This window comes from Rhincodon typus, chromosome 2 (genome assembly GCF_021869965.1).
Source record: "Rhincodon typus isolate 14 chromosome 2, sRhiTyp1.1, whole genome shotgun sequence".
NCBI lineage: Eukaryota > Metazoa > Chordata > Chondrichthyes > Orectolobiformes > Rhincodontidae > Rhincodon > Rhincodon typus.
This window is the reverse complement of record NC_063333.1, coordinates 51,344,002-51,359,595: the sequence shown is the minus strand read 5'-3', so window position 1 is coordinate 51,359,595 and position 15,594 is coordinate 51,344,002. Positions and strand designations below refer to the sequence as shown.

Sequence of the window (15,594 nt, the reverse complement as noted above, 5' to 3'; positions counted from 1 at the left end):
CCTTGTAAACTCCCTCTGGGTTCTATCTTTAGCCCTGTTTGCTGTTAAGCCAGTAACCTTGGCCTTCTACATGTCGCTGCTGTTTGCAGAGCCTACTGGCTTCTGATTGGCTGGCAGCCTAAACAGGGCTGGTCACTGCTGTCTACGAACCTGATTGGTCAAGATGCCTGCCAATACACCACTGAAGTGCCTGACTGGCACTCAGTTCAGCGTATTCACTTGCTGCTCGGCATGGTGGCTATCATACTTTTAAAGATCAAAAGCAGAAGTTGCTGGAAAAACTCAGCAGGTCTGGCAGTATCTATGAAGAAAAAGTCAGAATTAATGTTTCAGGTCCGGTGACCCATCCTCAGAACTGACAGAAGCAGTTCTGAGGAAGGGTCACCGGACCCGAAACGTTAACTCTGTTTTTTCCTTCACAGATGCTGCCAGACCTGCTGTGCTTTTCCAGCAACTTCTGCTTTTGTTCCTGATTTACAGCATCCGCAATTCTTTCGGTTTTTACACTTTCAAAGATGTTGTCCCCACATTTGGGCAAAAAAAAAGGGAAGTCCCAGCCATAGTGTCAGGATAATAACACTACTAAAATAATTTACCTTGTCATAATGTCGGAAAGCTTCGAGAAGTGATTTGAAATTATGGTAGTTAGCTTTCATCAAATGGTGGCGGAGAGTATTGAAGATACCTTGGTCCCTATCACTCCCTCGGAGGAAAGTGGTAGGAGTTCTGTAGTAAATAAGGTCCCCAACACCTAAAAAATAATGCCTTCATTGAGATGAGGCCTTACAATTAATAGAATTCTGAATACCTATCAGATTAGCAACAATATATGTATGTGAATGCGTGGGACTCAGAATTCATTTATACATCAAGGTGTAATTCATATGATTATGACTTGGTTTGCAGATCGCATTGTCAAATAAATAACTATGTGCTTCCTACTATTCCCAACTGATTTTAGACTTTCACCACATTTCGCTTTTGTCCCAAGCCATATCACTTGGTCAAAAATGCAATCCACTTTTCATTTTCTAGTAAATTAGCATATTAATTGTGTTTCCTTTCCATCATAGAATCCCTACAACATGGAAGCAGGCCATTCAGCCCATACTGATCTTCCAAAGAGCATCCCACCAAGACCCACCCTATCCCCATAACCCCATATGCACCATGAATTTACCCCATACATTCCTGGACGCTATGGGCAATTTAGCATGTCCAATCCACCCAACCTGCACATCTTTGGACAGGAAACTGGAGCACCTGATGAAAACCCACGCGGACACGGGGAGAATGTGCAAAGTTCACACTGTCACCCGAGACTGGAATCGAACCCAGGTCCCTGGCACTGTGAGGCAGCAGTGCTAACCACTGAGCCACAATGCTGCCCACATAGACTCATACGGTCATACAGCTGTGCAGCATGGAAACAGGCCCTTCGGTCCAACTCGGTCATGTAAACCAGATATCCTAAATTAATCTAGTCCCATTTGCCAGCATTTTTTAGCCTATATCCCTCTAAACATTTCCTATTCATATACCCATCAGATGTCTTTAACTGTTGTAACTGTACCAGCTTCCACCATTTCCTCTGGCAGCTCATTCGATACACGCAGCATCCTCTGCGTGAAAAAGTTGCCCCTTATAAATCTTTTCCCTCTCACCTTAAACCTACGCCTTCTAGTTTTGGACTCTCCCACCCCAAGGAAAAGACCTTGTCTATTTACCCTATCCATGCCCCTCATGATTTTATAAACCTCTATAAGGTCACCCCTCAGCCTCCAATGTTCCAGGGTAAAAAAGCCCCAGCCTATTCAGCCTCTCCCTACAGCTCAAATCCTCCAACCCTGACAACATCCTTGTAAATCTATTCTGAACCCTTTGAAGTTTCACAACAGTCTTCCTACAGCAGGGACATCAGAACTGCACACAGATTCCAAAAGTGGCCTAACCAATGTCCTGTACAGCCACAACACGACCTCCCAACTCCTATACTCAATACACTGACCAATAAAGGCAAGCATACCAAATGCTTTCTTCACCATGCTGTCTACCTGGGACTCCACTTTCAAGGAACTATGAACCTGCACTCCAAGGTCTCTTTGTTCAGCAACACTCCCCAGGACCTTACCATTAAGAGTATAAGTCCTGCACTGATTTGCTTTTCCAAAATGCAGCAGCTCACATTTATCTAAATTAATATCCATCTGTCACTCCTTGGTTAATTGGCCATCTGATCAAGGTCCCATTGTACTGAGGTAATGTTCTTCACTGTCCACTACGCCTCTAAATTTGGCGTCATCTGCAAACTTACTAACCATTACCTCCTATGTTCACATTCAAGTCATTTATATAAATGAAAAAAAGCAATTACAATAATTACAACTCTACCAAAGCAATTAATAAATAGGTTTTTACCTCATTTGAGCTGAAAACCTTAACATACAGTTCATATATCTCTTACATATAAACTGCCTTGATACAGACCAGATTTTTACCTTTTAGGCAGATACTTATTTCTGAAGTCTAAATCTACCAAAAATTTGAATGCTGCTTCCACTTCAAAGAAGATGTTTCAGGCCAGAAAGTGCCTCCAGGAGACAGAAGCTGTGCAGCACCAAAGGCAGGCAGTGGCCAGCTGACATTCACGGCATAACTATCACTGAAACCCAACTATCAACATCCTGGGAGTTACCATTGACCAGAAATGTAACTGGACTAAGCCACAAGAGCACATCAAAGGCTCAGAATACTGCAGCAAGTAACTCGCCTCCTGAATCCCCAAAGCCTCTCCACCATCCATAATACTATAGGAAATAGGAACAGCAGTAGGCCATTCAGCCCTTTCCCATAACCCTTGATTCCCCTCATGATTAAGAATCTATCTATCTATCTATCTCAGCCTTGAATACACACAAGGAGTGTGGCCCACATCTCTCTGTGGCAAGAAGTTCTAAAGACTTCCAACCCTCAGAGAGAAGAAATTCCTCCTCTTCTCAGTCTTAAATTGACACTCCTTAATTCTGAAACTATGCTCTCTGGTCCTAGACTCTCCCATGAGGGGAAACATCCTCTCAGCATTTATCTTGTCAAGCCCCTTAAGAAATATTGAATCCCTGCAGTGCAGAAAGAGGCCCATCAAGTCTGCACCGACCCTCAAAATAAAATATCACCCCCCGACCTAGCCCTTGACCCTATTCCCGAAACCCCAAATTTCCCATGGCTAACCCACCTAGGTGCACATTCCTGGACACTATGGGGCAATTTAGCATGGCCAATCCACTTAACTTGCATATCTTTGGACTGTGGGAGGAAACCAGACCACCTGACACAAACCCACATAGACACAGAGAGAATGTGTAAAGTCCACACAAACCATCACCCAAGATGGAATCAAACCCGGGCGCTGTGAGGCAGCAGTGCTAACCATTGTGCTACCGTGCCATGCCTAAAGTGATCTCAATCTCCCCAGCGTTGGAGTTAACCAACTGAGGAACATCAGTTAGGCTGGATGTTACCAGAATCTGGAATTCTTTTCCCAAAAACTACTTTTGATACTAACAAATTGAAAACTTCAAAACTGGAATTGATAGATTTTTGTAAGGGTTATGAAACCAAATGACATAGATGGAGTTACGATACAGATCAGCCATTATCTGACTGGATGATAGAACAGACTGAATGGCCTACTCCTGTTCGTATGTTCTTCCTTGCTTCTTCACCTTCAGGCTTTTAAAACCCAAGTGTAATATCAACAAAAGACGGTTCAAGGTTTATCACGTTTTCTTTTCACTCTTTCGAACCTTGGGAAAATCTTGCATTTTGGGCTTTGGCTTTTTAGATAGCTTCTAGTATATTAAAATAAAAGCCTCACTAATCCTGCAAAGCATAACTCATCAATCAAAATATTATCTTCAATACCACATATAACTATTCTAATAGTTTTAATATTGCACATACTCACATTATTAAAATCTTTAATACCACACATTCATTCACTAATAATCACTTCAGTGTCAACTGTAATAACAACTTTGCATATCATTAAAAACAAGTAAATCTGGTATGAGCTGCAAAATTGTCTGTCTCTCCGAAAATTCATATAAGTTCATACATGTTCCATATGTAAAGAACATATTGATTCTGTTATTAGCAACCAGAAATATAAATTTAGCACAGTTTTCTTCAAACAACTAATCTTGATTTAAAATTGCTATCAACAAACTTTCCTACATATTCTTTTACTTTGCTAATAAACCCAAATCAAAGTTACGATTGGCAACCCCAGCATTCTCTTCTTCTATATCTGCAGAGCTCATGTTAAAAGAAATATTTCTTTCATTTATAAGGTGACTTATCATGACCTCAGGACACCAAACACTTTACAAACAATGAAACACTTCTGTGGTCCAGTGAATGACTGCAAGTAACAAGGCAACATTATATTATAAAGAATACTTGTGCAATCATACTGTTACCAATTCTTAATGATTAGCCAATGATTAGATCTTTGCTAGTTTCCTGCATCATAGTCTACTTAAACCTCAGGTCATCCAAAACTGCTGCCTGTGTCCCTGCTCACACCAAGTTCCATTCACCATCATCCATACATTTACTCCTAGTCAAGCAGCACGTTGATTTTAAAATGCTAAAACATTGTTTTCAAAGTGCCTTCTAGTTTTGATAAGCTCCTCCAATCACACAAAATCTGAGATTTCTGCACCCATCTAATTCTGATCTCTTCAGCATTCTCAATTTTAACTGCTCCACCCTTGGTGGCTATGCTTTCAGTCGCCTAAGTCCAAAGCTCTGAAATTTTCACCTGAATTTCCTTTCATCTCTACCTTTTATTTTCCTTTAAGTTGTCCTTAAAACATATGTCTTTGACGAGACCTTTGATCATCTTACCAATTCTCTCCTTAATAGCTTGCTTTATAAACACTCCTTTGAAGCACCTTGGGATGTTTTATTAAAGATACTATGTCAATAAAAGCTGTTATATTGCAGTATATCAGGGCAAACAGTATGCTCCTAGGTTCTCTGACATTGCCCTGATGCCTTGATGACACAAACAAATAAGAGCAGAGAGTCATCTTTCCTCAAGAATCTATGAGGTCCTCTGTACTGTTCAAAGACAGTAAGAACAGATAACCATAGTGGTCAATACCAAAAGTTTAAACCAACCATATAGCACCACAAGAAGTTCAATGCCCTTGCGTGGTCCTGCGCTGGTTACTGATCAAAAACTGTTGCTCACTCCCATCACCCTGTCCTGAGCACAGATCAAATATTTCTGCTCATACCTCCATGGCTCTGCATTGATCAGATATCAATAAATCCTGTTCCTACCCTCATGGCCCTGTACTGGTCACTGATCAATAATTATGCATATCCTCATGGCCCTGCACTGGCCACTGATCAATAATTATGCATATCCTCATGGCCCTGCACTGGCCACTGATCAACAACTATGAATATTCCCATGGCCTTGCACTGCTGGAAGGTTGAACAGGTTGGGACATTTTTCACTGGAGTGTAGGAGGTTAAGAGGTGACCTTATTGATGTTTATAAAATAATGAGGGCTATAGATGAGGTGAATTGCAGCTGTCCTTTCCCTAAGGCATGGGATTTCAAGACTAGGGGGCATATTTTTAAAGTGACAGGAGAAAGATTTAAAAATGACATGAGGGGCAACTTTTTAACACAGAGAGTAGTTTGTGTGTGGAATGAACTTCCAGAGGAAATGGTGGATGCGAGTACAATTACAGCGTTTAAAAGACATTTAGATAAGTACATCAATAAGCGATGTGTAGCTTAGATGGGTTATGGGGCATGGGTCTGAGTGGGATGCTCTGAGAGTCGGTGTGGACTTGCTGGGCTGAAGGGCTTGTTTCCACACTGTAGGGATTCTCTGATTCTGATTCTGAGAAATGTTTGGAGGGATATGGGCTAAGCGCAGGCAGGTGGGACGAGTTTAGTTTGGGATTATGGTCGGCGTGAACTGGTTGGACCGAAGGCTCTGTATCTGTGCTGTTTGACTCCATGACTCTATGAATGTTCCAGATTGTTGGATGAAAGTTCACATTATCTACATACCCAGACTGTTTGTGGCATCAGCCTATGATAAGTTCAAACAGCTTTCTGTTCAGCATGAGAAGCATTATCTAAACCAGCCTAAAACAGATGTTCTGATGAGTGGTCACCAGACCCGAAATGTTAAATTCTGCTTTCTCCCCACAGATATTGCAAGACCTGCAGAGTTTCATCAGCAATTTCTGTTTTTATTTAAGACAGGGATATTTTCTCATATAAAGCAGTTGGTGCAATGTGTGAAATTCCCTCTCTGTGTCTTTGACTGTCTACAAATGTGGTTTACTAATACTTACAGCAGAATTTTACAGCCCAAAATCAAAGGAGAGAATTTTTTTTTATTCATTCACGGGATGAGGCCATCCCTGGCTCGGCAGCATTTATTGCCCATCCCTAACTGCCCAGAGGGCAGTTCAGAGTCAGCCACATGGCTGTGGGTCTGGAGTCACATGTAGGCCAGATCAGGTAAGGATGGCAGTTTCCTTCCCTAAAGGACATTAGTGAACCAGATGGGTTTTTCCAACAATCGACAATGGATTCACGGTCATCATTAGACTCATAATTCCAGATATCTATGGAGTTCAAATTCCACCATCTGCCATGGTAGGATTCAAACCCTTGTCCCCAGAACATTATCTGGGTCTCTGGATTAACAGTCTAGCGATAATACCACTAGGCCATCACCTCCCCCTCCAATTCTGGCACAAATACTGAACAACATCAAATAAATACAACACTGGCACAATGATATTTAAAACTACATTATCAACTTTCAGATCTAGATATTTGCCAGAAGTTAAATTATAATCCTTCCATCAGAAATTCCTATTTATATTTGAATCATTACCATACTTATCAGGATGTAGTAGAACACCAAATGTGTGATCAGCAGGAATTTTCCTAGTATCTGCATTTCTGAAAGAAGCAAGAAATAGAGCTATTAAAACTTGCCTGGATTTTGAAAAAAAAAAAGTATTTGATAGAAGAATCACAAATTTGACTCCATGGTGCCATCATTAAGCCACCTAAGTGTCCAAATTGGCAGGTAGAAAATGTGGGCACATTGGCAAACAGACACTTACCACAGACAAGACACATCCTTTACCCATCCCTTGCTGACATGCACTGGCGTTAAGGGTGCAATGCCCGCGTGAGATCCTTGGTGCATGATTGGCTTGCCCTGAGACACCAAATTCTACCACTGACTGCACTCAGGAAAACTAAATATGCAGAATGCGTATCACAAAAATTACTTACCTGAAGTCTGAGCCAAAAAAATCACTGCTGCTCCTGTTGGCTCTATATTAGAACTCTGCACCCAAGCTCATCAAACCCAAAATTCACAAAGCTAATATCTACAACTCTGACCTAGACCTGTTGCCCCATCAGTTCCCTATACACCAAAATGCAAAACCCTTGATCCTGATCTTTCTCACCAAACCTGAATCCAAACCTCTCTTCAATCCGTGTGGACAGGGTTATCACCACATTGGTTGCAGTGCAATGAATGCACAGGGATATGTGGTGGTGGGAGAATAAGGTATCAATATGCAAAGCCACTTAAAATCTCCAACTGCATTTGTATGAAATAGCTTGAGCTGCATTCCTCAGTATAAAGGTCCTATGTGAAAAGTTCCGAGCAGAGATATTCCATTGCCCCCTGGTTGAAATCCTCCATGTCCCACTGTTTGGAAGACTATGCTAAATTATAATTTGTGAATGGTGCAAATACAATTGCTCTCATTACTAAGGATCTTTTCTTTATCTTATACTTCTCACTCAGGTTCATTGGTAGTATGGCCAATGGATCCAGCCGGAGCAAGGGCTGTCATTATATAGTTGCAGTGCAATGAAGATACAGAGAAACTAGGACCAACAGATGTGCCAGCAAACCCAGGACCAGCAGCATCTCCAATGCCAGTATATCTTTCCTTAGAATAAGGGGACTAAAACTCTTCATAGTATTCTAGCCGTGGATCGACAAATGCCTTGAATAGTTTTGGTAAGTCCTCCCTATTTTTATACTCAATTCTCTTTGAAATAAAGGCCAACATTCCTCTTGCCTTCCCTATTACCTGCTGGACTTGGATGCTAGCTTTTTGTGATGAATGCACATCGAGTCCCAAATCCCTCTGTGCTACTGCTTTTTCCATTCAAATAATATTCAACATCTTTATCCTGCCAAAGTGCACAACCTCACATTTTCCCACATTCCATTCCATCTGCCAGGCTTCTGTCCACACATCCATCTTTTGCCCATCAGTTCATCAGGCTCAAAGCCATTTCCTCCAGATGTGTGAGGTGCAGTGTCACAGCAAGCTGAGGATGTTCTGGGACATTGTCACACAACTATACCAACTGTTGGAGCATGAACAGCAACATGAAGGAGTGGATCGCCATTCTATCCTAGTGACCATCGAGGTGACAGCTGCATTAAATCTTGTGCAACTGGCTCGTTCTAAAGAGCCACTGGTGACCAGTGTGGGGTTCCACAACTCTCAACCCATGTATTAAGGCTATTTATTGGTGCAACTTGTGCAAGATCATACTACTTTACCCTATTTACCTGTGACAAGTTCAGTGCTGCACCAACTTAGATGGCTTTCCCAGTGTTGAGGGTGCTATAGACGCTTTGCATTTAAAGTACCATACTATTACACTCATAGAACATAGAACAGAGAACTATTCAGGCACAGGAACAGGCCCTTTAGCCAATGATGTTCTGCCAAACATGACGCCAAATTAAACTAATGCTTTCTGCCTGCCCTTGGTCTATATCCCTCCATTCTTTGCATATTCATGTGCTTATTTAAAAGTCTCTATCATATCGTGCTTATTTAAAAGTCTCTATCATATCCACCTCCACCACCACCCCAGGCAGCACATTCCAGATTCATACCACTCTCTGTGTAAAAAACTTGACCCTCACATCTCCTTTCAAATTTCCCCCCTCACCTTAAATGCATGCCCCCTAGTTTTAGACATTTCAGCGCTGGGAGAAAGATTCTGACTGTCAATCCTATCTATCCATCTCATAATTTTATAGATTTCTATCAAGTCTCCCCTCAGGATATAGCTGACTCTGTCACACAACTTCCCGACTGAGACAGGTGCAGATACAAAGCTGTGCTGTGGGCCACACCAAACCCCCTCAAAACATGTCAAGGAGATAGACTAGACCCTAACTTTTTCTTATTATAAAGGTATGTGCAAGGCATTGGGTTCCAGATGCAATTCAATTGGTCAAACTACCAGGCTTTAAGGAAGACACATTTAATTCATACACCATGCTTAAAGTACAAACAAAATAAAAAGAATTGGGTTGAAATACCTAATGAAATAATAAACTACTCATTAATTGCTCCAATATTGTAACATTCCATAAGTGCACCCTTGGCAAAGGCAAAGCCAGTAAAATAGATTGTCTCACATGCAATTCTAGCAGCAGGAAGGGAACCCAAGCTTTTCACTGTAGAAAAAAGAGAAAGAGATGTAGCAGTTTTTACAACCCCAACAGCTACTGAAAGCTAACCAAAAGATTCTGGTTCTGTGGGAGCTTGACACCACCCATTCGGGCTGCTTCTATTGTTCCAACATTTTAAAAATTTCCAAGGCCTCACAAGCTCTTTACTTCATTGGCTTTGAAGTGGTTGGTGCCTCTGTCTCAACCTCTCGTAACAAAAACAGACAAAATTCACCTCTTACAGCCACAGTACTGTCATAGCTACCCATTCCTCAATCAGGGCCAAGGTAGAACAGATCAGACAACAGACCCACTGAAGATAAGGCTCCAAAGTTTAGTTCATTCTGACAGGTCCTTGCCATACAGTCAGGGCATGCTGCATAATCCTAGCATGCTGTGCTTTGCACAACTGGAGCAGGCAATGACGGGATGTGATCAATATTAACCAGCTGGGAAAATGGCAGCTGGAAAAATCGTCTAAGGACAAAAATGACAGTGAGCATGAGCAACATCACCTCTTGCATGATACAGCGCCACAGCGTCAGGCATAAAAAGCCAAGCAGGACTCAATTGATACTCGAGCAGATGAGCTTCGGGTGCAGCAACCACTTATTGACTGTAAATATGGTATTACTTGAAAGGGAAGCAGGTTCCATGTGTTCTGTTTGTTTGTCTATTCTTTGCTTTGACTGTTGTTGGAGAAAAGTGAATGAACAATGAGAAGTTGTTAGGTTCTGCTAGGCATTGGAAGAATGAATTTTCTAGTACAGAAGGAGGCCATTCAACCAATCACTTCTGTACCAGCTCCTGAAAGAGCTACCCAGTTAGTCTCATTATCAGCCCTAATCCTCCAGTTTAATCACTTTCAAATATCTAGCCAGCTCTCTTCTGAAACCTCCTATGGAATGTGCCTCCACCCTCTTTCAGACAGCATATTCCAAATTCGGATAACTCTCTGAGAAAAGGAGTTTCTTCTCATTTCAGTCCTAGCTCTGTTCCTGACAGCTTGGTTTTTAAACAGCAATATCTTTATGAATGTGCACTTGTATTTGCAATGAAATGTCAGTTTTGCCACCTATATATCCCGAGAAGTGCTTGTTTTCGGTTTGCCTCCTGGTGTGTATATAATGAAGTGCAACTCCCGACTGACAGAACTTGCCCAGATGCACAGTTGGGTTTTACAGATGATGGTGGTGACAGGAATCACAAGATAGGACGATGTGGCACCACAGAGACATGGTACATGGCTATTACGAGGAATTTCAGAAAATAGCGTGAGCCTTGTCACTTAAACCCACAATAGTGAAGCCACCAAAATTGACTCTAGCCAATTTCTGGTAAAATCCAGCTCTCTGTTTTCTACCTCAGCAAATTTTCCATGCTACTACTATCCCTTTTAGCTCACACACTTCCACATTGCTAATAAGGTTTTTGGCCCGGTGTGGCGGACTCTCAGCCCAGCATGGTGGTCTCTCAGCCTGGCGTGGTGATTTTTCAATGGCCCAGTGTGGCAGACTGTTGGCCTGGCTTGGTAGTCTTTCAGCTGTACGTGGTGGTCTCTTGGCCTGGCATGGTGGTCTTTCAGCTGTACGTGGTGGTCTCTTGGCCTGGCATGGTGGTCTTTCAGCTGTACGTGGTGGTCTCTTGGCCTGGCATGGTGGTCTTTCAGCTGTACGTGGCGGTCTCTTGGCCTGGCATGGTGGTCTTTCAGCTGTACATGGTGGTCTCTTGGCCTGGCATGGTGGTCTTTCAGCTGTACGTGGCGGTCTCTTGGCACGGTGTGGCCTCAGCCTGTACTTCCGGACTCAAGGCGATTCCTTGAAGTGCGGTCCCAACATGGATAAGCACTTAAGAAAGACTGTAACGTTTAAACTATCAGCTTTGTTTCTTTATTTTCTACTTAAAGCTAAGGAAGTCTGCAATGTGTAACTTTTGACCTTACTTCGTAAATTTTATATTGTACTATGCAATGTTTAACTTTTAACTTTGTTCTTTCTTTCTACCTTGTTCTTAACATTCTGTACCGAGGTGGAGCAGTGGATGTGGTATACATGGATTTAAGTAAGGCGTTTGATAAGGTTCCCCATGGTAGGCTCATGCAGAAGGTAAGGAGGCATGGGATAGGGGGAACTGTGGCAGATTGGATTCAGAATTGGCTGACCCTTAGAAGACAAAGGGTGGTAATGGACGGAAAATATTCAACATGGTGCTCAGTTACGAGTGGTGTACCACAAGGATCTGTTCTGGGTCCTCTTCTATTTGTAATTTTTGTAAATGATTTGGATGAAGGAGTGGAAGGGTGAATTAGCAAGTTCGCGGATGATACGAAGGTGGGTCGCGTTGTGGATAGTGCGGAGGGCTGTTCTAGGTTACAAAGGGACATTGATAAGACGCAGAGCTGGACTGAGAAGTGGCAGATGGAGTTTAACCCTGAAAAGTGTGCAGTGATTCATTTTGGAAGGACAAACTTGAAAGCAGAATACAGGGTTAACGGAAAGATTCTTGGCAGTGTGGAGGAGCAGAGGGATCTTGGGGTTCATGTTCACAGTTCCCTGAAAGCTGCCACCCAGGTGGATAGAGTTGTTAAGAAGGCATACAGCGTGTTAGCTTTCATTAATAGAGGGACTGAGTTCAAGAGCCGTGAAGTTATGCTCCAACTATACAAAAGCCTGGTTCAGCCACATCTGGAGTATTGTGTCCAGTTCTGGTCGCCTCATTACAGGAAAGATGTGGAAGTGTTGGAAAAGGTGCAGAGGAGATTTACCAGGATGTTGCCTGGAATGGAGGGAAGGTCTTACGAGAAAAGGTTGAGAGCGCTAGGGCTTTCCTCTTTAGAACGATGAAGGATGAGAGGTGACTTGATAGAGGTGTACAAAATGATCAGAGGTATAGATAGAGTAGACAGCCAGAGACTTTTTCCTAGGGTGGAGGTAGCTTTTACGAGGGGACACAGTTTTAAAGTGAAAGGAGGTAGATATTGGGGAGACGTCAGAGGTAGGTTCTTTACTCAGAGGGTGGTAGGGGCATGGAATGCATTGCCGGAGAGGGTAGTGGAGTCAGCCTCATTAGGGGCATTTAAGCGGCTATTATATAGGCATATGGATGATAGTATAAGGTAGCGGTGGAGGTTAGATAGACTTTAGGTTTCGGGTAAAAGTTCGGCACAACATTGTGGGCCGAAGGGCCTGTACTATGCTGTACTGTTCTATGTTCTATGAGGTACTCGTACTGAAGATGGAACCTTGTGTGGTGACATTATACACTTTTCACTGTAATCCTGTACTTTTGTACTTGGGTATACATGTAAATAAAATCACAATCAAGGCTAATATGTGGTCCTTTATAAAATGCTCTTTGTAAGTCCAGGTATTACTAGGAAACTTGGGGATTTGAGAACATAGTTCCCTACTCTTTTCTCCATGACAACACCTTGCCCAATCAGAGTCTGAATCAGCCCCCTTTCTCCAATAGTGATCATTTGAACTTTGGTTTTCTTACATTCATCCCAGTTATTGTCAGACAAAATATATTGGCAACATGTCTCACTTTTTAGCAATATTCAAGTTCTGTATTACCAAGCAACTGTTTGATTAAATATTCCATCACAGTCCTGACTTTAATTTGTTGGTGGGTGACAGTTTGAGGGTGAGAAGAAATAATCTCTCACTAAAATGTACCAAGTTTCTGTCCTTCATGTCTACCCATGCAGTTGATATAGTTGTTCAGGTTCGGCTGCTGGCGTGGTATCACCCACATTATCCTCCTTGAATGTTGTTGATAATAGACTCAGCAATGGTAGTACAATTGAATAATAATAATAATAATAATGCGCGGTATGTGGGCTTTCTCCCATTCAAGTTGTTTGTTACCTGATAATTTTCATAAATGTCATTTGTCACATGTCAGTCCAAGTTTGAATGTTATCTAGTTTGGAATGGGTTAGTTCATCATTTATCCATTCTTCATTCGCACACGTGTGTGGCATCAGCATTTATTGCCCATCCCTAGTTGTTCGTCAGAAAGTAGTCTTGAGCTGCTTTACTGAAGTGCTGCAATCTATGTGGCGTAGGCGCACCCACAACGCTATTAAAAAGGAAGTTTCAGGATTTCAACCCGGTAATACTGAAGGAACAACGATATATTTCCAAATTAGGATAGAGAGTGGCTTGGAGGGGAACCTGCAGGTGGTGGTATTCCTATGTAACTTGCTTTCCTTGTCCTTCTAGATGGTAGAGGTTTGCAAGGTGTTGTCTAAGGAGCCTTGGTGAATTGATGTATTGCGTGGTATGCACATGAGCATGAGGGAAGGACAGAATAAATGTTAAACATGTCAAAGGAGTACCAATCATTCAGGCTACTTTGTCCTGGATGTACGGATTTTCTTGAATGTTGTTGGAACTCCACTCATCCAGGCAGGTGAAGAGTATTCCATCACACTCCTGACTTGTAGATGGTGGACAGGCTTTGAGGAGTCAGAAGTTGAGTTTGTTGCTGCAGAATTACCAGCCTCTTACATGGTCTTGCAGCCACAGTATCTTAATAGTTGGTCTAGTTCAGTTCTGGTCAATGGTAGCCCCTGGGATATTGGAAATGGGGGATTCAGCCAGAATAATGCCATTTAATATTAAATGGCGATGGTTAGATTCCCTCTTGTTGGAAATGGGCATTGCTTGGCACTTAAATGGTAAATAACATTCACACCACACATGATCAAAGCCACGTTATTGTTCAGGTCTTGCTGCATTTGTATAAAAATTGCTCAGTATCTAAGGAGGTGTGAATGGTGTTGAACATTGTGCAAACATCAATGAACATCCCATTTCTGACATTATGATGGAGGGAAGGTCATTGATGAAACAGCTGAAGATGGTTGGGCCTAGGCCACTACACAGACAAACTCCTGCAGGGATGTGCTGTGTTTCAGAAGGTGGACCTCAAACAACCACAACCATCTTCTTTTGTTAGGAATGACTCCAACCAACAAAAAGTGTTCCCCAATTCCCATTCACTCCAGTTTTGCTGATTTTCCTAGATGTCACACTTGGTCAAATGCTGCCTACTAATTAAAGATAATTTATCCTTATTTCCCCTTTTTAATTCCGCTCTTGTTCATGTTTGGACCAAGGCACTAATGAAGTCAAAAACTGAGCAGCTCTGATGGAACCTAAACTGAGTGTTAGTGAGCAGCTTGTTCCTTTGCACATCCTACCTGATTGCACTGTTGATGACAGCGATAATTGAGAGTTGAGATAATTGAGACTAAGGGGGTAATAATTAGCTGCATTGCATTTGTCCATCCTTCTGTATACAGGGCATGCTTGGGCAATTTTCCACATTGCCGAATAGATGCAAGTGTTGTAACTATGCTGAAACAGCTTGACTAGAAGTGCAGCACAGATCTTCTGTACAATTGCTGAAATATTGTCAGGGTCCATAGCTTTTGCAGAATCAAGTGCTTTCAGTCATTTCTTGATATCACTTGGTGTGAACTGAATTGGCTAAATTCTAGTATCTGCAATGGAACAAGCCAAGATGGATCAAAGGTCGAAGATGAATCATAGAGTCCCTACAGTGCGGAAACAGGTCCTTCGGCCCAACAAGTCCACACTGACCCTTGGAGCATCCCACCCAGACCCATCCCCCTATAACCCACACACCCCTGAACACTACGGGCAATTTAGCATGGCCAATCCACCTAGCCTGCACATCTTTGGACTATGGGAGGAAACCGGAGCACCCAGAGGAAACCCACGCAGACAAGGGGAGAATGTGCAAATTCCACACAGACATTCGCCCAAGGCTGGAATCGACCCCGCGTCCCTGGTGCTGTGAGGCTGCAGTGCTAACCACTGAGCCACCGTGCCACCAAGATGCTTCCCAATATTCCAGCCTTCTCTTTTGCACTGATGTGCTGCGTTTTCTAACATCCAGTTTAACAGTACTGCCTGTGGCTCTTTTCATCATTTTATTGATCATTAATAATCACCATAATGACTTGGAAATATATCACCTGTCCCTTCCGCATCTGCAAAATCCTGCA

General features: G+C 42.4%; 1 protein-coding gene across 1 annotated transcript in view; it reads right to left on the bottom strand.

The window, feature by feature from the left end:
* The window catches only part of efhb (EF-hand domain family, member B), a 60,105-nt gene that overhangs the window by 20,633 nt on the left and 23,878 nt on the right, over positions 1–15,594 (bottom strand). Inside the window, exons 8-9 of the mRNA XM_020520738.2 lie at positions 6,939–7,006; positions 597–751 (exon numbers count right to left, since the gene is read on the bottom strand). Coding sequence (XP_020376327.2) covers positions 597–751; positions 6,939–7,006 — 223 coding nt within the window. The remainder of the gene's footprint in view (positions 1–596; positions 752–6,938; positions 7,007–15,594) is intronic.